Source organism: Chiloscyllium punctatum, chromosome 49 (genome assembly GCF_047496795.1).
Source record: "Chiloscyllium punctatum isolate Juve2018m chromosome 49, sChiPun1.3, whole genome shotgun sequence".
NCBI lineage: Eukaryota > Metazoa > Chordata > Chondrichthyes > Orectolobiformes > Hemiscylliidae > Chiloscyllium > Chiloscyllium punctatum.
In genome coordinates this window covers 44163325-44178601 of record NC_092787.1, presented here as the reverse complement: position 1 = coordinate 44178601, position 15277 = coordinate 44163325, and the positions used below count along the sequence as shown (strand labels likewise).

At 42.3% G+C, this 15277-nt stretch overlaps 1 protein-coding gene across 4 annotated transcripts in view; it reads left to right on the top strand.

Annotated features, from left to right (window-relative positions):
• prpf4 (pre-mRNA splicing tri-snRNP complex factor PRPF4) overlaps positions 1-15277 on the top strand; it is a 44970-nt gene that overhangs the window by 15447 nt on the left and 14246 nt on the right. For all 4 annotated transcript variants that reach the window (XM_072566355.1, XM_072566357.1, XM_072566356.1 and 1 more), the window contains exons 4-9: positions 74-158; positions 318-397; positions 1377-1470; positions 2460-2554; positions 7687-7745; positions 13590-13713. In XM_072566355.1, coding sequence (XP_072422456.1) covers positions 74-158; positions 318-397; positions 1377-1470; positions 2460-2554; positions 7687-7745; positions 13590-13713 — 537 coding nt within the window. The remainder of the gene's footprint in view (positions 1-73; positions 159-317; positions 398-1376; positions 1471-2459; positions 2555-7686; positions 7746-13589; positions 13714-15277) is intronic.

Sequence of the window (15277 nt, the reverse complement as noted above, 5' to 3'; positions counted from 1 at the left end):
GATATCCCATAGACGTCCTGTTGAAGGTGTGCTGTCGGCCCACAGACTGCTGAGTTGTGCATCATTTTTCCAGGTTACGTAACATACTATCTGTGGTGGGCGCTGACGCTTTGAAGAAAACAGAAAAGACAGAGGATGCAAAGAAAAGCCGACAGGAGGTATGGCGCGCAAAATTGTTTGTGGTGTATTAGCAATGCATCTCAGTCATTGTCACAGGAGAATTTGATAGCAGGTGATGACCCCTGACCCCAGGTGGGAAATCATAGCTGAGTCATTTGGCTAACCTGTAACACTAATCTGATTTTTTTTATGCCCAGCATCAGCAAACCTGGTATCACGAGGGCCCCAGCACCTTAAAGACCGCTCGTGTCTACATTGCCCGCTTTTCTCTGCCAAGGTCAGTTTCATCACACTGGCTGCTCTCTGGGATTGGGTAGGAATATGGAGGATCTCTAATTTGTTTTTCAAGAGTTGGGCAACCTGCGAATGAACATTTTGGGTCATTTGAATTTGCCTCTGTCCTAAAAGAGATTGTACTTAACAGTAAGACTAAATAATTTTAGAAATGTTGAGATTTTGATTTATATATGTAAATTAAGCAGAGAGTTTGAGTGGTTTATATACTGGTAGTGATGGTGTGAGAGCTGCAGGAGGTCGGCACAGAGAATGGTGAAGAAAATCGCATAGGCAAGGGAATGAGGCAGATACAATAGCTGTACCACCCAGAGACAATACTAAGTATTGCATGTACAATTTCTCTGTAGCTTGGTGCCCATAATCCCCCAACAAGCTTGGTTCATAGTGGAATGTGTGTTGGACAAACCTTACGAGAGAGTTGGGAGTGTTGCCAACTCCTCACCCCTACCCCAGTAACTCCCTCCCACTTCCCTGCTACAAACAGACCCCATAAACCAAAAGGCAAATTCAACAGGAACTTGTGAATTTCCCTGATAGAATGACTAGGGTTAGGATCCAGTTGATGTGACTGGATGTAGTGCTGGTTTGCATTTATTTTGTTAAGATCATTTTTATTCTATTAGTGTGAGGTTGCATAATTGATGTGAGACTATGTATTCCACAATATGGAAATGAATGCATCTAATACACCATATAGTGTTAACATCATCTTACTGAGTCAGTGCGTCTAAAACACTACAGCATTGGCACTATCTTACTGGATAAGTGTGTTTGAAAACATTATACATCATTAACACCATCTTACTGCGTCAGTGTGTCTAAAACGCTGTGTACCATGCTAACCTAGTCTTGCTGGTCAGCAGATAAAACTGAACAGCATCGCTGTACTAGGACGTTGTATAAAATGCATTGTGTTTGCTGGATGTGATTGTTTGACTGAGTTTTCTATTCTTTCTTAGAGCTGTGAAGCGACTGGAGGAAGCCCGGGCAAACAAGGAGATTCCAGAGGCTTCACGAACTGCGCGACAGCAAGAGCTCCACAAAAGCTTACGGGTAAGTAGAAATAAGTTGAACAGTTTGAGGATCAGGAGCTAAATATATATATGTGATATGAAGAGCAGGTTACAACCATTTTTGAGTTGTTATTGGGTACTAGGAGAAATGTCAGTAATGTGTTATTCTTAATGTGGGAGCATAGAGTGGGCTAGAGTCATTGAAGTTTTACAGCACCGAAAGAGGCCCTTTGGCCCCTCTCATCCACAGCAGAAGACAAATATCCATCTATTTAATACTAAATAATTATAAATGGAAGAAAATATTGCTTTTTCCAAGCTCTGATATCTCATTCCCCTTAAACCCATTTTTAAGAAAAATGAACAATCTTTGTAATGAAGCCATATTCAAACTAAACTTTGAATCTAATTGTTATTATCCATCAAGGTGACAGATGTCAGTGCTAGGGATGGGCATATATGTGACCTCTGTCACCTTGTACCACTGCCAAGCTGTCTTGTGTTAGGTGTAAAGCTGTTTATGATATCCACAGCCATTACAAAGTAATGATTCTTCTACTGTCCATCTCATAAGTATTGCTTAGGAACAGCTCCCTCTATTTTTCTGTTATGTTCTGTTCCAATGTGCCGTGATGGCATTTTAATATTGCTGGCCTCTCCCGGTGCACTTTAACAAGGAACTCTTATAGCTTAAACAAACTAAAGCCTTTAATTCTGTTGATCCGGTTAGGATCAGAGGTATCAGAACTAAGAGTGTCATACTGAAACCAGTTACAGTACATAACCTCTAGCATGGCCATAATTAAACTGGTACTTCAGATTTAAATTTCTGTTTGGCTGGCTGATTAGAATCCAGTATTGGACTTTGTGTCACTGTTAACTTCTGCATTTCCCCTTTTGTGTTTATACTACCTCATTGTTTTGTAAACATGGTACAGTTTAAATGCAAATTCTGTTTGTTTATCTAAGAGGACCATCCACACGCCCAGATATGCACACACCCCAGTTCTCACTCTGTTCTCATTGCAGGCCTTAAATAATTTCTGCAGCCAGATTGGTGATGACCGACCCATCTCCTACTGCCAGTTCAGCCCCAACTCCAAGCTCCTAGTTACAGCTTCTTGGTAAGACACAAGGGCATCAAAGCCGAGTAATAATATTCATTGGGGCTCATAAGCAGGTCAGTGGGTGGCAGGGCGTGTCACGGAACCATACAGATGGCACGTGTTCCTGTTTCAAACCTTGGTTTATACTGTGTTAGTTGATTCCACCCAGTCAGAGCAGTGACACTGAAACTGTTTCTAGACCTATGGGTGAGCATCATAAAATGAGTCGAGGCTCCTCTGGTGATTCATTGACATTGTTGGAAAATGCTGCGAGTGGATGGCAATGGGGTCAAGATCTGAGCCTTGCTGCAATATTTTGCATGGTCACATAGTTTGTTCTGAATGTCCAGTTCTCACAGAAGGTAAGAGGGGACCAATAGTGATTTACATGTAAAATGTGGCTACTTGATTGAGGTGCCTAAGGCTTGCCTGTGTCCAATGCAGTTCACTATATTTGGCAAGGTAGGAAACTACTGAAGGAGAGGAACAATCGGTGGCTTATAATAGTCTTACACTTTGTTCTCCTGTTTATTAATCTTGGGCCTGAGTTAAAAGGTCAGTGGTTCAAGACCCACTCCTTCAAAGCCTTTAGCACAATTATCAAGATTGTGTAGTTCAGAGGGGAGTGTTGTACTGTTGGAAATGTGGTTTTTGGGATGCGGCATTAAACCGAGGCCTTATTTGCTATCTAAATTTGCTCGAAATTATCTCCCTCCTACATGGAACCTGGTATATTGATGCCTGACCAGATCGATGCAATGCATTTAATGCTACTAACTTGCAATATGGTGATTTTCTGCAAGTTCCAATTTCTATCTTTTATAGTCTTGGTTCACGAGTGTAGAAGTATGGGAGACAACACAGTGTGACACTGGCTGCATTGAGCTCTCTTTGGAGAGGTTCCTCTTTTCCTTTCACCACTCCACAGAGAGAAGAGCTCGGAGCATGTTCCCTAGCACAGCTACATACAGAACTGGTCATTCTGAGACCTGGAAGATTGATTCAAATCCCATGTCAGAAGTTGTGAAAACCTGTAATAATCAGGTAGTATTAGTAGTGAATCTACTGGATAGTTATAAAAAGTCAAACTTGTGGAGAACAGGATGCCATTCTTACCTGGTCTGGTTTATATGTGACTCCAGTTGACTCCTGACTGCCCTCTGAAATGGCCACTCCAATGTATTAAAACCACTATTGATTGCTATGATCTGCAAGGACTTGAATAATTCTACGAACCAGTTAACATTTTCTCAAAGGCATTTAGGTATAGTTAGTGAATATATATGGAGACCCAGTGACGTGCTTGCTTCTCTCTCTGGTCGTGAGGAATGGATAATCTACAGAATGGTTTTCCTGCTCAAAATAAAAACAAAGCTGAGCTAATCCTTCCTAGTATTGCTAGTATTGTAAAATCTTGGTATTATTTGGACAGTCCAAATGTTTGTGACATTATTATAGCAAAATGGAGAAGGAAAAGGATAGACAGGATACAAAGGTTAAAGTTCTAAATTGCAGGAAAGTCAATTTTGACAGTATTAGGCAAGAATTTTCAGAAGTTGATTGGGTGTAGATGTTCGTGGTAAAGGGATGGCTGGAAAATGGGAAGCCTTCAGAAATGGGGCGACGAGAGTCCAGAGGCTGTATGTTCCTGTTCGGGTGAAAGGCAAGGCAGATAGGTGTAGGGAATGCTGGATGACTACAGAAATTGAGATTTTGGTCAAGAAAAAGAAGGAAGCATATGTCAGGTATAGACAGCAGAGTTTGAGTGAATCCTTAGAAGAGCATAAAGGCAAGAGGGAAATCAGGAGGGCAAAAGGGGGACATGAGATAGCTTTAGCACATGGGGCTTAGGAGAATCCAAAGGGATTTTATAAATACATTAAGGACAGGAGAGTAACTAGGTAGAGAATAGGGCCCCTCCAAAGATCAGCCAATGTGTGGAACAGCAGGAGTTGGGCGAGATACTAAATGAGTATTTTGTATCAGTGTTTACTGTGGAGAACAGAGTGTGGGGAAATAGATGGTGACATTTCAATTCCTGCCTCAGGCAACTGTCTGTGTGGAGTTTGCACATTCTCCCCATGTCTGCGTGGGTTTCCTCCCACAGTCCAAAGATGTGTAGGTTAGGTGAATTGGGCATGCTAAGTTGCCTGTAGTGTTAGGTGGATTAGTCAGGTAAATATTAGGTGGGGGGGTGGGGGGGTTCTCTTTGGAGGGTCGGTGTGGACTTGTTGAGTTGAAGAGCCTGTTTCCACACTGTAGGTAATCTAATCTAATTGAGGAAAAATCTTGAAAAATGTCCATATTACAGAGGAGGTGCTGCTGCATGTCTTAAAACACATAAGTGGATAAATCCACAAGACCTAATCAGGTGTACCCCAGAACTCTGTGGGAATGTAAGCAAGTGATTGCTGGGTCCTTTGCTGAAATATTTGGATCATTGATAGTCATAGGTGAGGTGCATGAAGACTGGAGGTTGACTAACGTTGTGCAACTATTTAAGAAAGATGATGAGGAAAAGCCAGGGAACTATCAACCGATCAGCCAAACGTCGGTGGTGATAGGCACATTGTTGGAGGGAATCCTGAGGGACAGGATTTACATGTATTTGGAAGGGCAAGGACTGATTAGGGATAGTCAACATGGCTTTATGCGTGGGAACTCATGTCTCATGAGCTTGATTGAGTTTTTTTGAAGAAGGAACAAAGAGGATTGATGAGGGCAGAACGGTGGACATGATCTATATGGGCTTCATTAAGGCGTTCGATAAGGTTCCTCATGGGAAACTGGTTAGCAAACTTGGATCTCATGGAATACAGGAAGAATTAGCCAATTGGATACAGAACTAGCTTGAAGGTAGAAGACAGAGGGTGGTGGAGGAGGGTTGCTTTTCAGACTGGATGCCTGTGACCAGTGGTGTGCCACAAGGATCAGTGCTGGGTCAATTATTTTTTGTCATTTATATAAATGATTTGGATATGAACATAGGAGGTATAGTTAGTAAGTTTGCAGATGACACCAAAATTGGAGGTGTAGTGGACAGCAAAGAAGATTACCTCCGATTACAACAATCTAGATCAGATGGGCCAAGGAATGGCAGTGAGTTTAATTTAAATAAATGTGAAGTGCTGAATTTTGGAAAAGCAAATCTTAGCCGACTTACCCACTTAATGATAAGGTCCTGGGGAGTGTTGCTGAACAAAGAGACCTTGAAGTGCAGGTTCAAAGTTGCCTGAAAGTGGAGTCACTGGTAGATAGGGTAGTGAAGGGGTTTAGTATGCTTTCCTTTATTAGTCAGAGCATTGAGCAAAGGAGTTGGGAGGTCATGTTGCAGCTGTACAAGACACTGGTGAGGCCACTGTTGGAATATTGCGTGCAATTCTGGTCTCTCTCCTATCGAAAGGATGTTGTGAAACTTGAAAGGGTTCATAAAAGATTTACAAGGATGTTGCCAGGGTTGGAGGATTTGAGCTACAGGGAGAGGCTGAACAGGCTGGGGCTGTTTTCTTTGGAATGTTGGAGGCTGATAGGGTAATTGGACAAGGTCTTTTCCCTGAGGTGGAGGAGTACAGAACTTGAGGGCATAAGTTTAGGGGTGAGAGGGGGAAAAATTTAAAAGGGACCTAAAGGGCAACTTTTTCATGCAAAGGGCGATGTGTGTATGGAATGAACTGCCAGAGGAAATGGTAGAGGCCGGTACAATTGCAACATTGAAAAAATATGAATAAGAAAGGTTTGGAGGGATATGGGCCAAGTCCTGGTGAATGGGACTAGATTAATTTAGGATGTCTGGTCAGCACGGACGTATTGGACTGAATGGTCTGTTTGTTAAATTGTACTGTGGATTAAACAAGATTTACATATGCCTCTTCCAACTTTGCATATTGTGGTGCCACTCTCAAGGTTGTAAATGGAAAATACCTGCGCAAATATCTGATGCTGTAATTGCATCCTGACCACACTGGTAATTGGATGAAACAACAGATTTACTCACTGAAACAATACTCCTCCTGATGTCCGACACGAAAGTGCTCAATTCAAAGGCAGGAGAGCCATGTCAGAGGAAACATCTCCTGAAAGGGATAGAAATTCTGGTTCTATTGCTTAAAAAAACAAAAACCGCTTTAGAGAAAAAGAAATCCCCAGAGCTTGCATTTGCCATGGACCCACTCACATTACTGACGTCGCTTTAAAATGGGCGAGAGGTCATTGGCATCTCCAATTCCCCTGTGCCTTGGTAAGTGCCTTTTCTGACTTCATGCCCCATACCGGAAGTATTTGTCATTCCCGATCCTTCCATCCATATCTCTATCCCTGATCTGTTCTAGTCTTCTCCTTTGTTTTCTATTGTTGTCTTCCACGATCCTTACCTATTTGATCCTCCTGTCCCTATCTATTGTCCCTTCCTCCTATTTTTGCCTCTTCCCTGTTTTGGTTCAGTTAATCCCAACACATCCCTGGTGTACGTGAAAACTCCAGTGGATTTAGATCATCCTGATTCAGTGTAAACAGATGTACTCTAACATCATTGGATTGGGCACTAATTTATATGTTCACGTTTATCATGAAAGCTGCTAGTGTAAGTTTATCACATGTAACACTATCCTCCTACCAGCAGTGACACAGTGCTGTTTCAATTTTCCATCGCCCACTTCTGTCTGTACTGTAGATAGCCCCTGCTCCAACCAAATCCACTTGCCTGCACCCCAACATGATGCAAGCTTTTCTGTTTTATTTCATAATATAAAGGTATCATACACACCAAAACAATGAGTCTGCACCATAAACTGTGTGGAAGATGACCAGAAAACAATTTGTAATTCACTGTGCAATGAACAAACAGGCTGTGCACAACAAATATTCTCTTCAGAACTTGTGTGCACACCCTTCTCGTAATCTCAAAGGGACCAGTCAGTACAACCAGCAGACCACACAAAGCCAAAATAAATTTGAGGGAACATTGGTCTGAGTGTCCTAACAAACTGTTCCCACCCCAATCCTGCCTCACTAGAACACTCTGTTCACTCCTGAATTTGTGTCGTGTGCTGTGGGAAATCAATCAGTCAGAGTGTTCTTGCATTCTTTGATCTCCTGCCATGTATGGATAATTCGTACTGACAGCCACTATTACTTCTCCCGTTTATCTACAGGAGTGGGCTTTGTAAGCTTTGGGGTGTTCCTGACTGCAGTCTTATCCGTACACTGAGAGGTAAGGTAATCCCACAGAATTGCAAGGTAATTGCAGGTGAGAAAGGTCTGATGTTAAACTTGAGCAATTTCTGATTCTAAGAAGTTCACCCCAACCACCATTGTAGCATCCAGTTGTTTCAGCTTCATGAATCTCCTAGGAAATGATGTTGGTTACTCTGAAGAAAGAAAAAAAATGCTGACATAGAATCATAGAAGGATTCTGCAGGGAACAAAACTATTTGATCCCGAGCCTGTCCCATCTCTGGTAGGGAACCCAAGGAATTCCAGTCCCCTGATTTTTCTCATTTCCCCCATAAAGTTTTTCCTTTTGAGTATTCAACCAATTCTCATCCATTTCTATCCAAAATGTACTGTGTATAACAACTTTACGTAGCACTTTCAACATAATTGATGCAAATCACAGAGTCACGATAAAACAAAATATGACGTAGAAGGATCTATTGGGTCAGATAACTGAAAGCCTTTGGAGTGTTTTAAAGACCAACAGCAAAGCAGCAGGACAGAAAGGTGCAGGGAGAGAATTCCAGAGTTTTGGGCCTAGGCAACTTGAAGGTATGGCCACTAATGAAGGAGCAATTTTAATTGGAAATGGGCAGAAGGCTGGCATTGAGGCTTACCCAGATGATTCTCTAGTTCTCCAAGCTACCCCTTCTGATTCCCCTGCCCTTACTAGATTGCACCATAGGTAGATTTGCCCACATTATGGTTCCAAATCTCAATTATTTATATACATCCTGATGTAATATCTTGCATCAATAATTGGTTTATTTTCCTTTCATCTAATGTATTTCATAAAATATTCCTTCCTGTTGAACGATTGTGATGATGTGATGCAGTCTGAGGTATGCTACATTTCGGGCCTGACCGTAATCCATTTGGGTAGTTGTAGAACAGTGCAGCACAGTACAGGCTCTTCAGCCCACGATATTCTGCTAAGCATTTATCTTAATCGAAGATCAACTTTACTTACACACCCCTCAATTTACTACCATCCATGTGCTTGTCCAGCTATCACATAAATGTCCTTAATGTCTCTGACTCTACTACCACTGCTGGCAGTGCATTCCATGCAACCACCACACTCTGCGTAAAGTACCTACCTCTGAAATTTCCCCTATACTTTCCTCCAATCACCTTAAAATTATGCCCCCTTGTGACAGCCACTTCTGCCCTGGGGAAAAGTGTCTGGCTATCAACTCTATCTATGCCTCTCATTACCTTGTACACCTCTATCAAGTCACCTCTCTTCCTTCTTCTCTCCAGTGTTAAAAGCCTGACCTCACTCAACCTCTATTCATGAGACAAGCCGTCCAATCCATGCAGCATCCTGGTAAATCTCCTCTGCACCTTCTAAAACAACTACATCCTTCCTTTAATGAGGCTACCGGAACTGAACACAATATTCCACGTGTGGTCTAACCAGGGTATTATAGAGCTGCAGCCAAACCTCTCAGCTCTTAAACTCCAGTCCCCCTGTTAATGAAAGCCAGTACACCATATGCCTTCTTAACAACCCTATCAACTTAGGTGGCAACTTTGAGGGATCTATGTACATGGACACCTAGATCCTGCTGTTACCCCACACTGCCAAGAATCCTGTCTTTAACCCTGTATTCAAATTCGACCTTCCAAAATTCACATTTATCCAGGTTGAACTCCATCTGCCCCTTCTCAGCCCAGCTCTGCATCCTGTCGATGTCTTGTTGTAACCTGCAACCGCCCTGACACTATCTACAACACCACCGACCTTTGTGTCATCGGCAAACTTACTAACCCACCCTTCCACTTCATCTAAATCATTTATTGAAAAACTGCAAAGAGCAGAGGCCCAAGACCAGATCCCTGCAGGGCACCATTGGTCACCGACCTCCAGGCAGTATACTGTCTATCCACTACCACTCGCTGTCTTCTTTCAGCCAGCCAATTCTGTGTCCAGACAGCCAAATTTCCTGTATCCCATACCTCCTAACTTTCTGAACCAGCCTACTGTGGGGAACCTTATCAAACGCCTTATGGAAATCCACATACACCACATCCACTGCTTGACCTTCATCAACTTGTATCGTCACATCCTCAAAGAACTCAAAGCTTGTGAGACAAGACCTGCCCCTCACAAAGCCATGCTGACTGTTTTTAATCAAACTATGTTTTCCAAGTATTTATAAACCCTATCTCTCAGAATCCTTTCCAGTACCTTGCTTTCCACAGATTTAAGATTGACTGGTCTATAATTCCCTGGTATTTCTCTATTCCCTTTCTTGAACAGTGGAACAACACTCACCACCTTTTGGTCAGCTGGTTCTACTCCTGTGGGGAGTGAGGATGCAAAAATCATAGCCAGAGGCACAGCGATCTCATTCTTTGTTTCCCATAGTAACCTTGTATATATCTGGTCTGGTCCTGGGGACTTATCTATCTTGATACTTCCCAGAAATTCCAGCACATCCACTTCCTTAATATCGATCTGTTCAAGCCTATTAACCTGGTCCACAGTGTTCTCACTATCAACAAGATCCTTCTCTCTCGTAAATACTAAAGTAAAGAACTCATATAGGGCCTCCCCCACCTCTTCAGGCACCAGGCACAAGTTCCTTCCACTATCCCTGATCGACCCTACCCTCTCTCTCTGATCATTCTCTAATTCCTCACGTAAGTATAGAATGCCTTTAGGTTTTCCCAAATCCTTTCCGCCAAGGCTGAATCGTGACCCCCTCCTAGGTCTTCTCAGTCAACTTTTGAGATCTTTCTTAGCTACCCTATAAACCTCTGGCTGTGCCAGACCCTTGCTACCTCAACTTTATCGAACATAGAGCAGTACAGCACAGTACAGGCCAGTTAGTTCCTTAAAGAAGTGGAGGGTGCTATTGAAGTGTAGTCTCTCTCTTATGAATCCGTGTTGGCTGCTGGTACCACAATTATTATTGTATAAATAGAACATAGAAAAATACAGCGCTGTACAGGCCCTTTGGCCCTCGATGTTGCGCTGATCCAAGCCCACTTAACCTACACTAGCCCACTATCCTCCATATGCCTATCCAATGCCCGTTTAAATGCCCATAAAGAGAGAGAGTCCACCACTGCTACTGGCAGGGCATTCCACGAACTCACGACTCGCTGAGTAAAGGATCTACCCCTAACATCTGTCCTATACCTACCACCCCTTAATTTAAAGCTATGCTTCCTCGTAATAGCTGACTCCATACGTGGAAAAAGGTTCTCATGGTCAACCCTATCTAAACCCCTAATCATCTTGTACACCTCTATCAAGTCACCCCTAAACCTTCTTTTCTCCAATGAAAACAGCCCCAAGTGCCTCAGCCTTTCCTCATACCATCTTCCTACCATACCAGGCAACATCCTGGTAAACCTCCTCTGCACCCGTTCCAGTGCCTCCATATCCTTCGTATAGTATGGCGACCAAAACTGCACACACAACTCCAGATGCGGCCGCACCAGAGTCTTATACAACTGCAACATGACCTCAGGACTCCGGAACTCAATTCCTCTACCAATAAAAGCCAGTACGCCATATGCCACCTTCACCGCACTATTTACCTGGGTGGCAACTTTCAGAGATCTGTTTACATGGACACCAAGATCTCTCTGCTCATCCACACTACCAAGTATCCGACCATTAGCCCAGTACCCCATCTTTTTGTTACTCTTACCAAAGTGAATCACCTCACACTTAGCTACATTGAACTCCATTTGCCACCTTTCTGCCCAGCTCTGCAGCTTATCTATATGCCGCTGTAACCTGCCACATCCTTCCTCACCGTCAACAACTCCACCGACTTTCGTATCATCCGCAAACTTGCTCACCCAACCTTCTAGCCCCTCCTCCAGGTCATTTATAAAAATGACAAACAGCAATGGTCCCAAAACAGATCCTTGTGGAACACCGCTAGTAACTGCACTCCAAGATGAACCTTTACCATCAACTACTACCCTCTGTCTTCTTCCAGCCAGCCAATTCCTAATCCAAACCTCCATCTCACCCTCAATGCCATACCTCCATATTTTTTGCAGTAGCCTACCATGGGGAACCTTATCAAACACCTTACTAAAATCCATATACACCACATCTACTGCTTTACCCTCGTCTACCTCCTTAGTCACCTTCTCAAAGAATTCACTAAGGTTTGTGAGGCACGACCTGCTCTTCACAAAACCATGCTGACTATCCTTGATCACATTATTCCTATCCAGATGTTCATAAGTCCTATCCCTTACAATTCTCTCCAAGACTTTGCCCACAACAGAAGTGAGACTCACCGGCCTATAGTTACTAGGGTTATCCCTACTCCCCTTCTTGAACAAGGAACCACATTTGCTATCCTCCAGTCTTCTGCCACTATTCCTGTAGACAACAAGGACATAAAAATCAAGGCCAATGGCTCTGCAATCTCCTCCCTTGCTTCCCAGAGAATCCTAGGATAAATGCCATCAGGCTCAGGGGACTTATCTATTTTCACCCTTTCCAGAATTTCCAACACCTCTTCCCTACATACCTCAAAGCCGTCCATTCTAATTAATTGTGACTCAATATTCACATCGGCAACAATGTCCTGTTCCTGAGTGAATACTGACGAAAAGTATTCATTCAGTGTCTCCCCAATCTCTTCAGCCTCCACACACAACTTCCCACTACTATCCTTGACTGGACCTATTCCTACCCTGGTCATTCTTTTATTCCTGACATACCTATAGAAAGCCTTTGGGTTTTCCCTAATCCTGCCAACTAAGGACTTTTCATGTCCCCTCCTTGCTGCTCTTAGCTCTTTCTTCATATCCTTCCTGGCTACCTTATAACTCTCTATCACCCCAATTGAACCTTCACACCTCCTCTTTACATAGGCCGCCCTCTTCCCTTTAACAAGGGATTCCAATTCCTTATTAAACCACGGCTCCCTCACACGACCCTTTCCTCCCTGCCTGACAGGTACATACTTATCAAGGACACTCAATAGTTGCTCCTTGAACAAGCTCCACATATCGATTGCGCCATTCCCTTGAAGCCTACTTTTCCAAGCCACGCATCCGAAGTCATGCCTCACCGCATCATAATTTCCCTGCCCTCAGCTATAAATCTTGCCCTGCAGTGCACCTTAAATAAATCCTTCGGTTTACTCCGGATCACTTCCAGTATTTTACATTGAATACAAGTAAAGCTAATATGCCTGTAATTATCTGTATCGCCTTTGTTATCCTGCAGATTCCCTGCACACGGAATGAGCTTTATAGTTTCCTTAGCACCAATAAGTGCACAGGCAAACCTTCCTCTACCCACTCAGTCTTATTCCATTCAACTGCCCATTGGGATAGAGTGACCCTTGTAGATTTGTTTCATCCTCCCATTCAGACATGACCTAGACATGTCTATGACAAGTGGGATTTAAACCTTGAAAATACTCCCAGTAAAAACACTGGGTGACTTACAGCATACATTAAACCGATGGTTACATTTTCAAGAAATCACACCTCTGTTAAAATATAACTCTGAAATAGTTCAAAATCTTCCAGTATTTTTCCAATATATCTATATTTAAAGAAAATATTTCCAGCAAACATTATAATTTTGCAACAATTTTACTGGCTAAACTCTGAGCTGTACTGAGTCTGGTAATTTTGTTAGGTGGGCTTTTTGACTAGAGCTGAGTGCAGTTCGGAGACCCTGTGAACTAAACTGTAACCAAATACTCTACTCCTGATCCAGAGGGCTGAGTTGAACTGGATCAGGACCAGGTATACCAAGCTGACCTCAGACAAGACAGTGCTCACTCAGGTGTCTATGGACATCTCAAGTTAAGGCAGTTGCTGACTGGCTTTTCTGTTTTGTCAGGTCACAGCACAAATGTGGGTGCCATTGTATTTCATCCCCAGGCCACCATCTCACTTGATGAGAAGGACTGTAACATGGCATCGTGTGCAGCTGATGGCTCAGTGAAACTCTGGAATCTGGAAAGGTTTGTAAAGACTACAAAGTGAACAAAAACTTTTAAGTTGTGATGGGAGAAAAGATATCTGGGGCAAGTGTGAAGAACTTAAAATCTCTTTCAAAGCACAAAATGTCATTGTGGATTTATGAAAGCAAAATTATGTTTGACAAATGTGTTTGCAGATTTTGGGAAGAATAATTAATAAGATGGGTAAGGGATATTCAGTAGTTGAAGTGTAATTGAATTTTCAAATCAAAATTGCTACAAGAGGTTATTATGCAAAACTAGAACAGTGACATTGGAGGATAATAGTATGGATTATTAATATTAATAGACAGGAATAAACAGGACACTTCCATGTTGACAGGCTATAACTAGCAGGGCACTGTATGGATTGGTACTGATTTGTCAGCTATTTACAAATCTACAGTGTTTTTGAGGAGTGTAACTTGTTTAAGTTCACTGATGATGCAAAGTTTAGATTGGGAGGTAAGCAATGAGAAAACAATGCAGAGAAGTGGAGACAGGTTGGGTGAATGAGGAAGATGATGGTGGTCACAATACAGTGTGATTAGATGTGAACTTGTCTGCTTGGATAGGAAAAATGCACTTGAAAGTACCTGAGTGTTCTTACACAAGAGTCACGGAATGTTACCTTGCAGGTGCAGTAAACATTTCAGAGAACATCAGTTAAACAGCATTGGAATATGACAGTAAATTCTTACAAAACAGTGATGAGATCATATACTATGGGAGGTTTGGTCTGTTTCCCTAAGAAAAGACTTATCCTTGATTAAGAGGATTGACCTACAAGGAGAAATTGGGTATTGGAGATATTCTGATGAAAGGTTTTCAATTTGAAACATTAATTTTCTTTCTGTCCACAGATACTGTGTGAGTTGCTAAGTCTTTTAAGCTATTCTTGTTCTTATTTCACATTTTCAACATCAACAGTAGTGTTTTTGTGCTATATTCCCTAGAATCCAGAAGCCCCTTAAGAATTTTATATGTCTCAACTTGATTCCCTTTGTACCTCCTTATGTTCTGTTCACAACCTCTTCCTCACCTAACACCATTCGCAAGTTTCTGTTTCATCAAGCTCTTTAACATTTGCTAATTCTCCAACTTTTGCTTTCAATAATCTCACTGCTTTTTGCAGAAGTGTTTGTTTTTTTAACAATCTATTCTTTCCAATAACATTTGCTTAAAAGCTCCTGAATCTTGAGGGAAACAAATTAGAAATGAAGCAGCATTAAGGCTTTACATTAAATTTCCAATGAATCAAAAGATCCGTGACAAGATCAAGAAGATTAACTCTTGTTATATAGTCATTTCAAAGTTTCATTCAACCCTACCTGTGTGAGAAAAATCAGTTTGACATCAGTTAAACCGGGTCTTCCTTTGATGTTGTTCAGTTCCTGGTCAGGGTCAGGGTTCTATCCCCAGTTGGGTTCTTTTTTCTGTAAACTTCACTGTACATGACAGAGATTTCTGGCTGCACAACTGATTGACCTTGTTCAGACCCAGCCTATTGACCAAAATGCGTGGGTCTGGTTCCAGTCCTATCACTCTGGTGAATCGAGTCTTCATG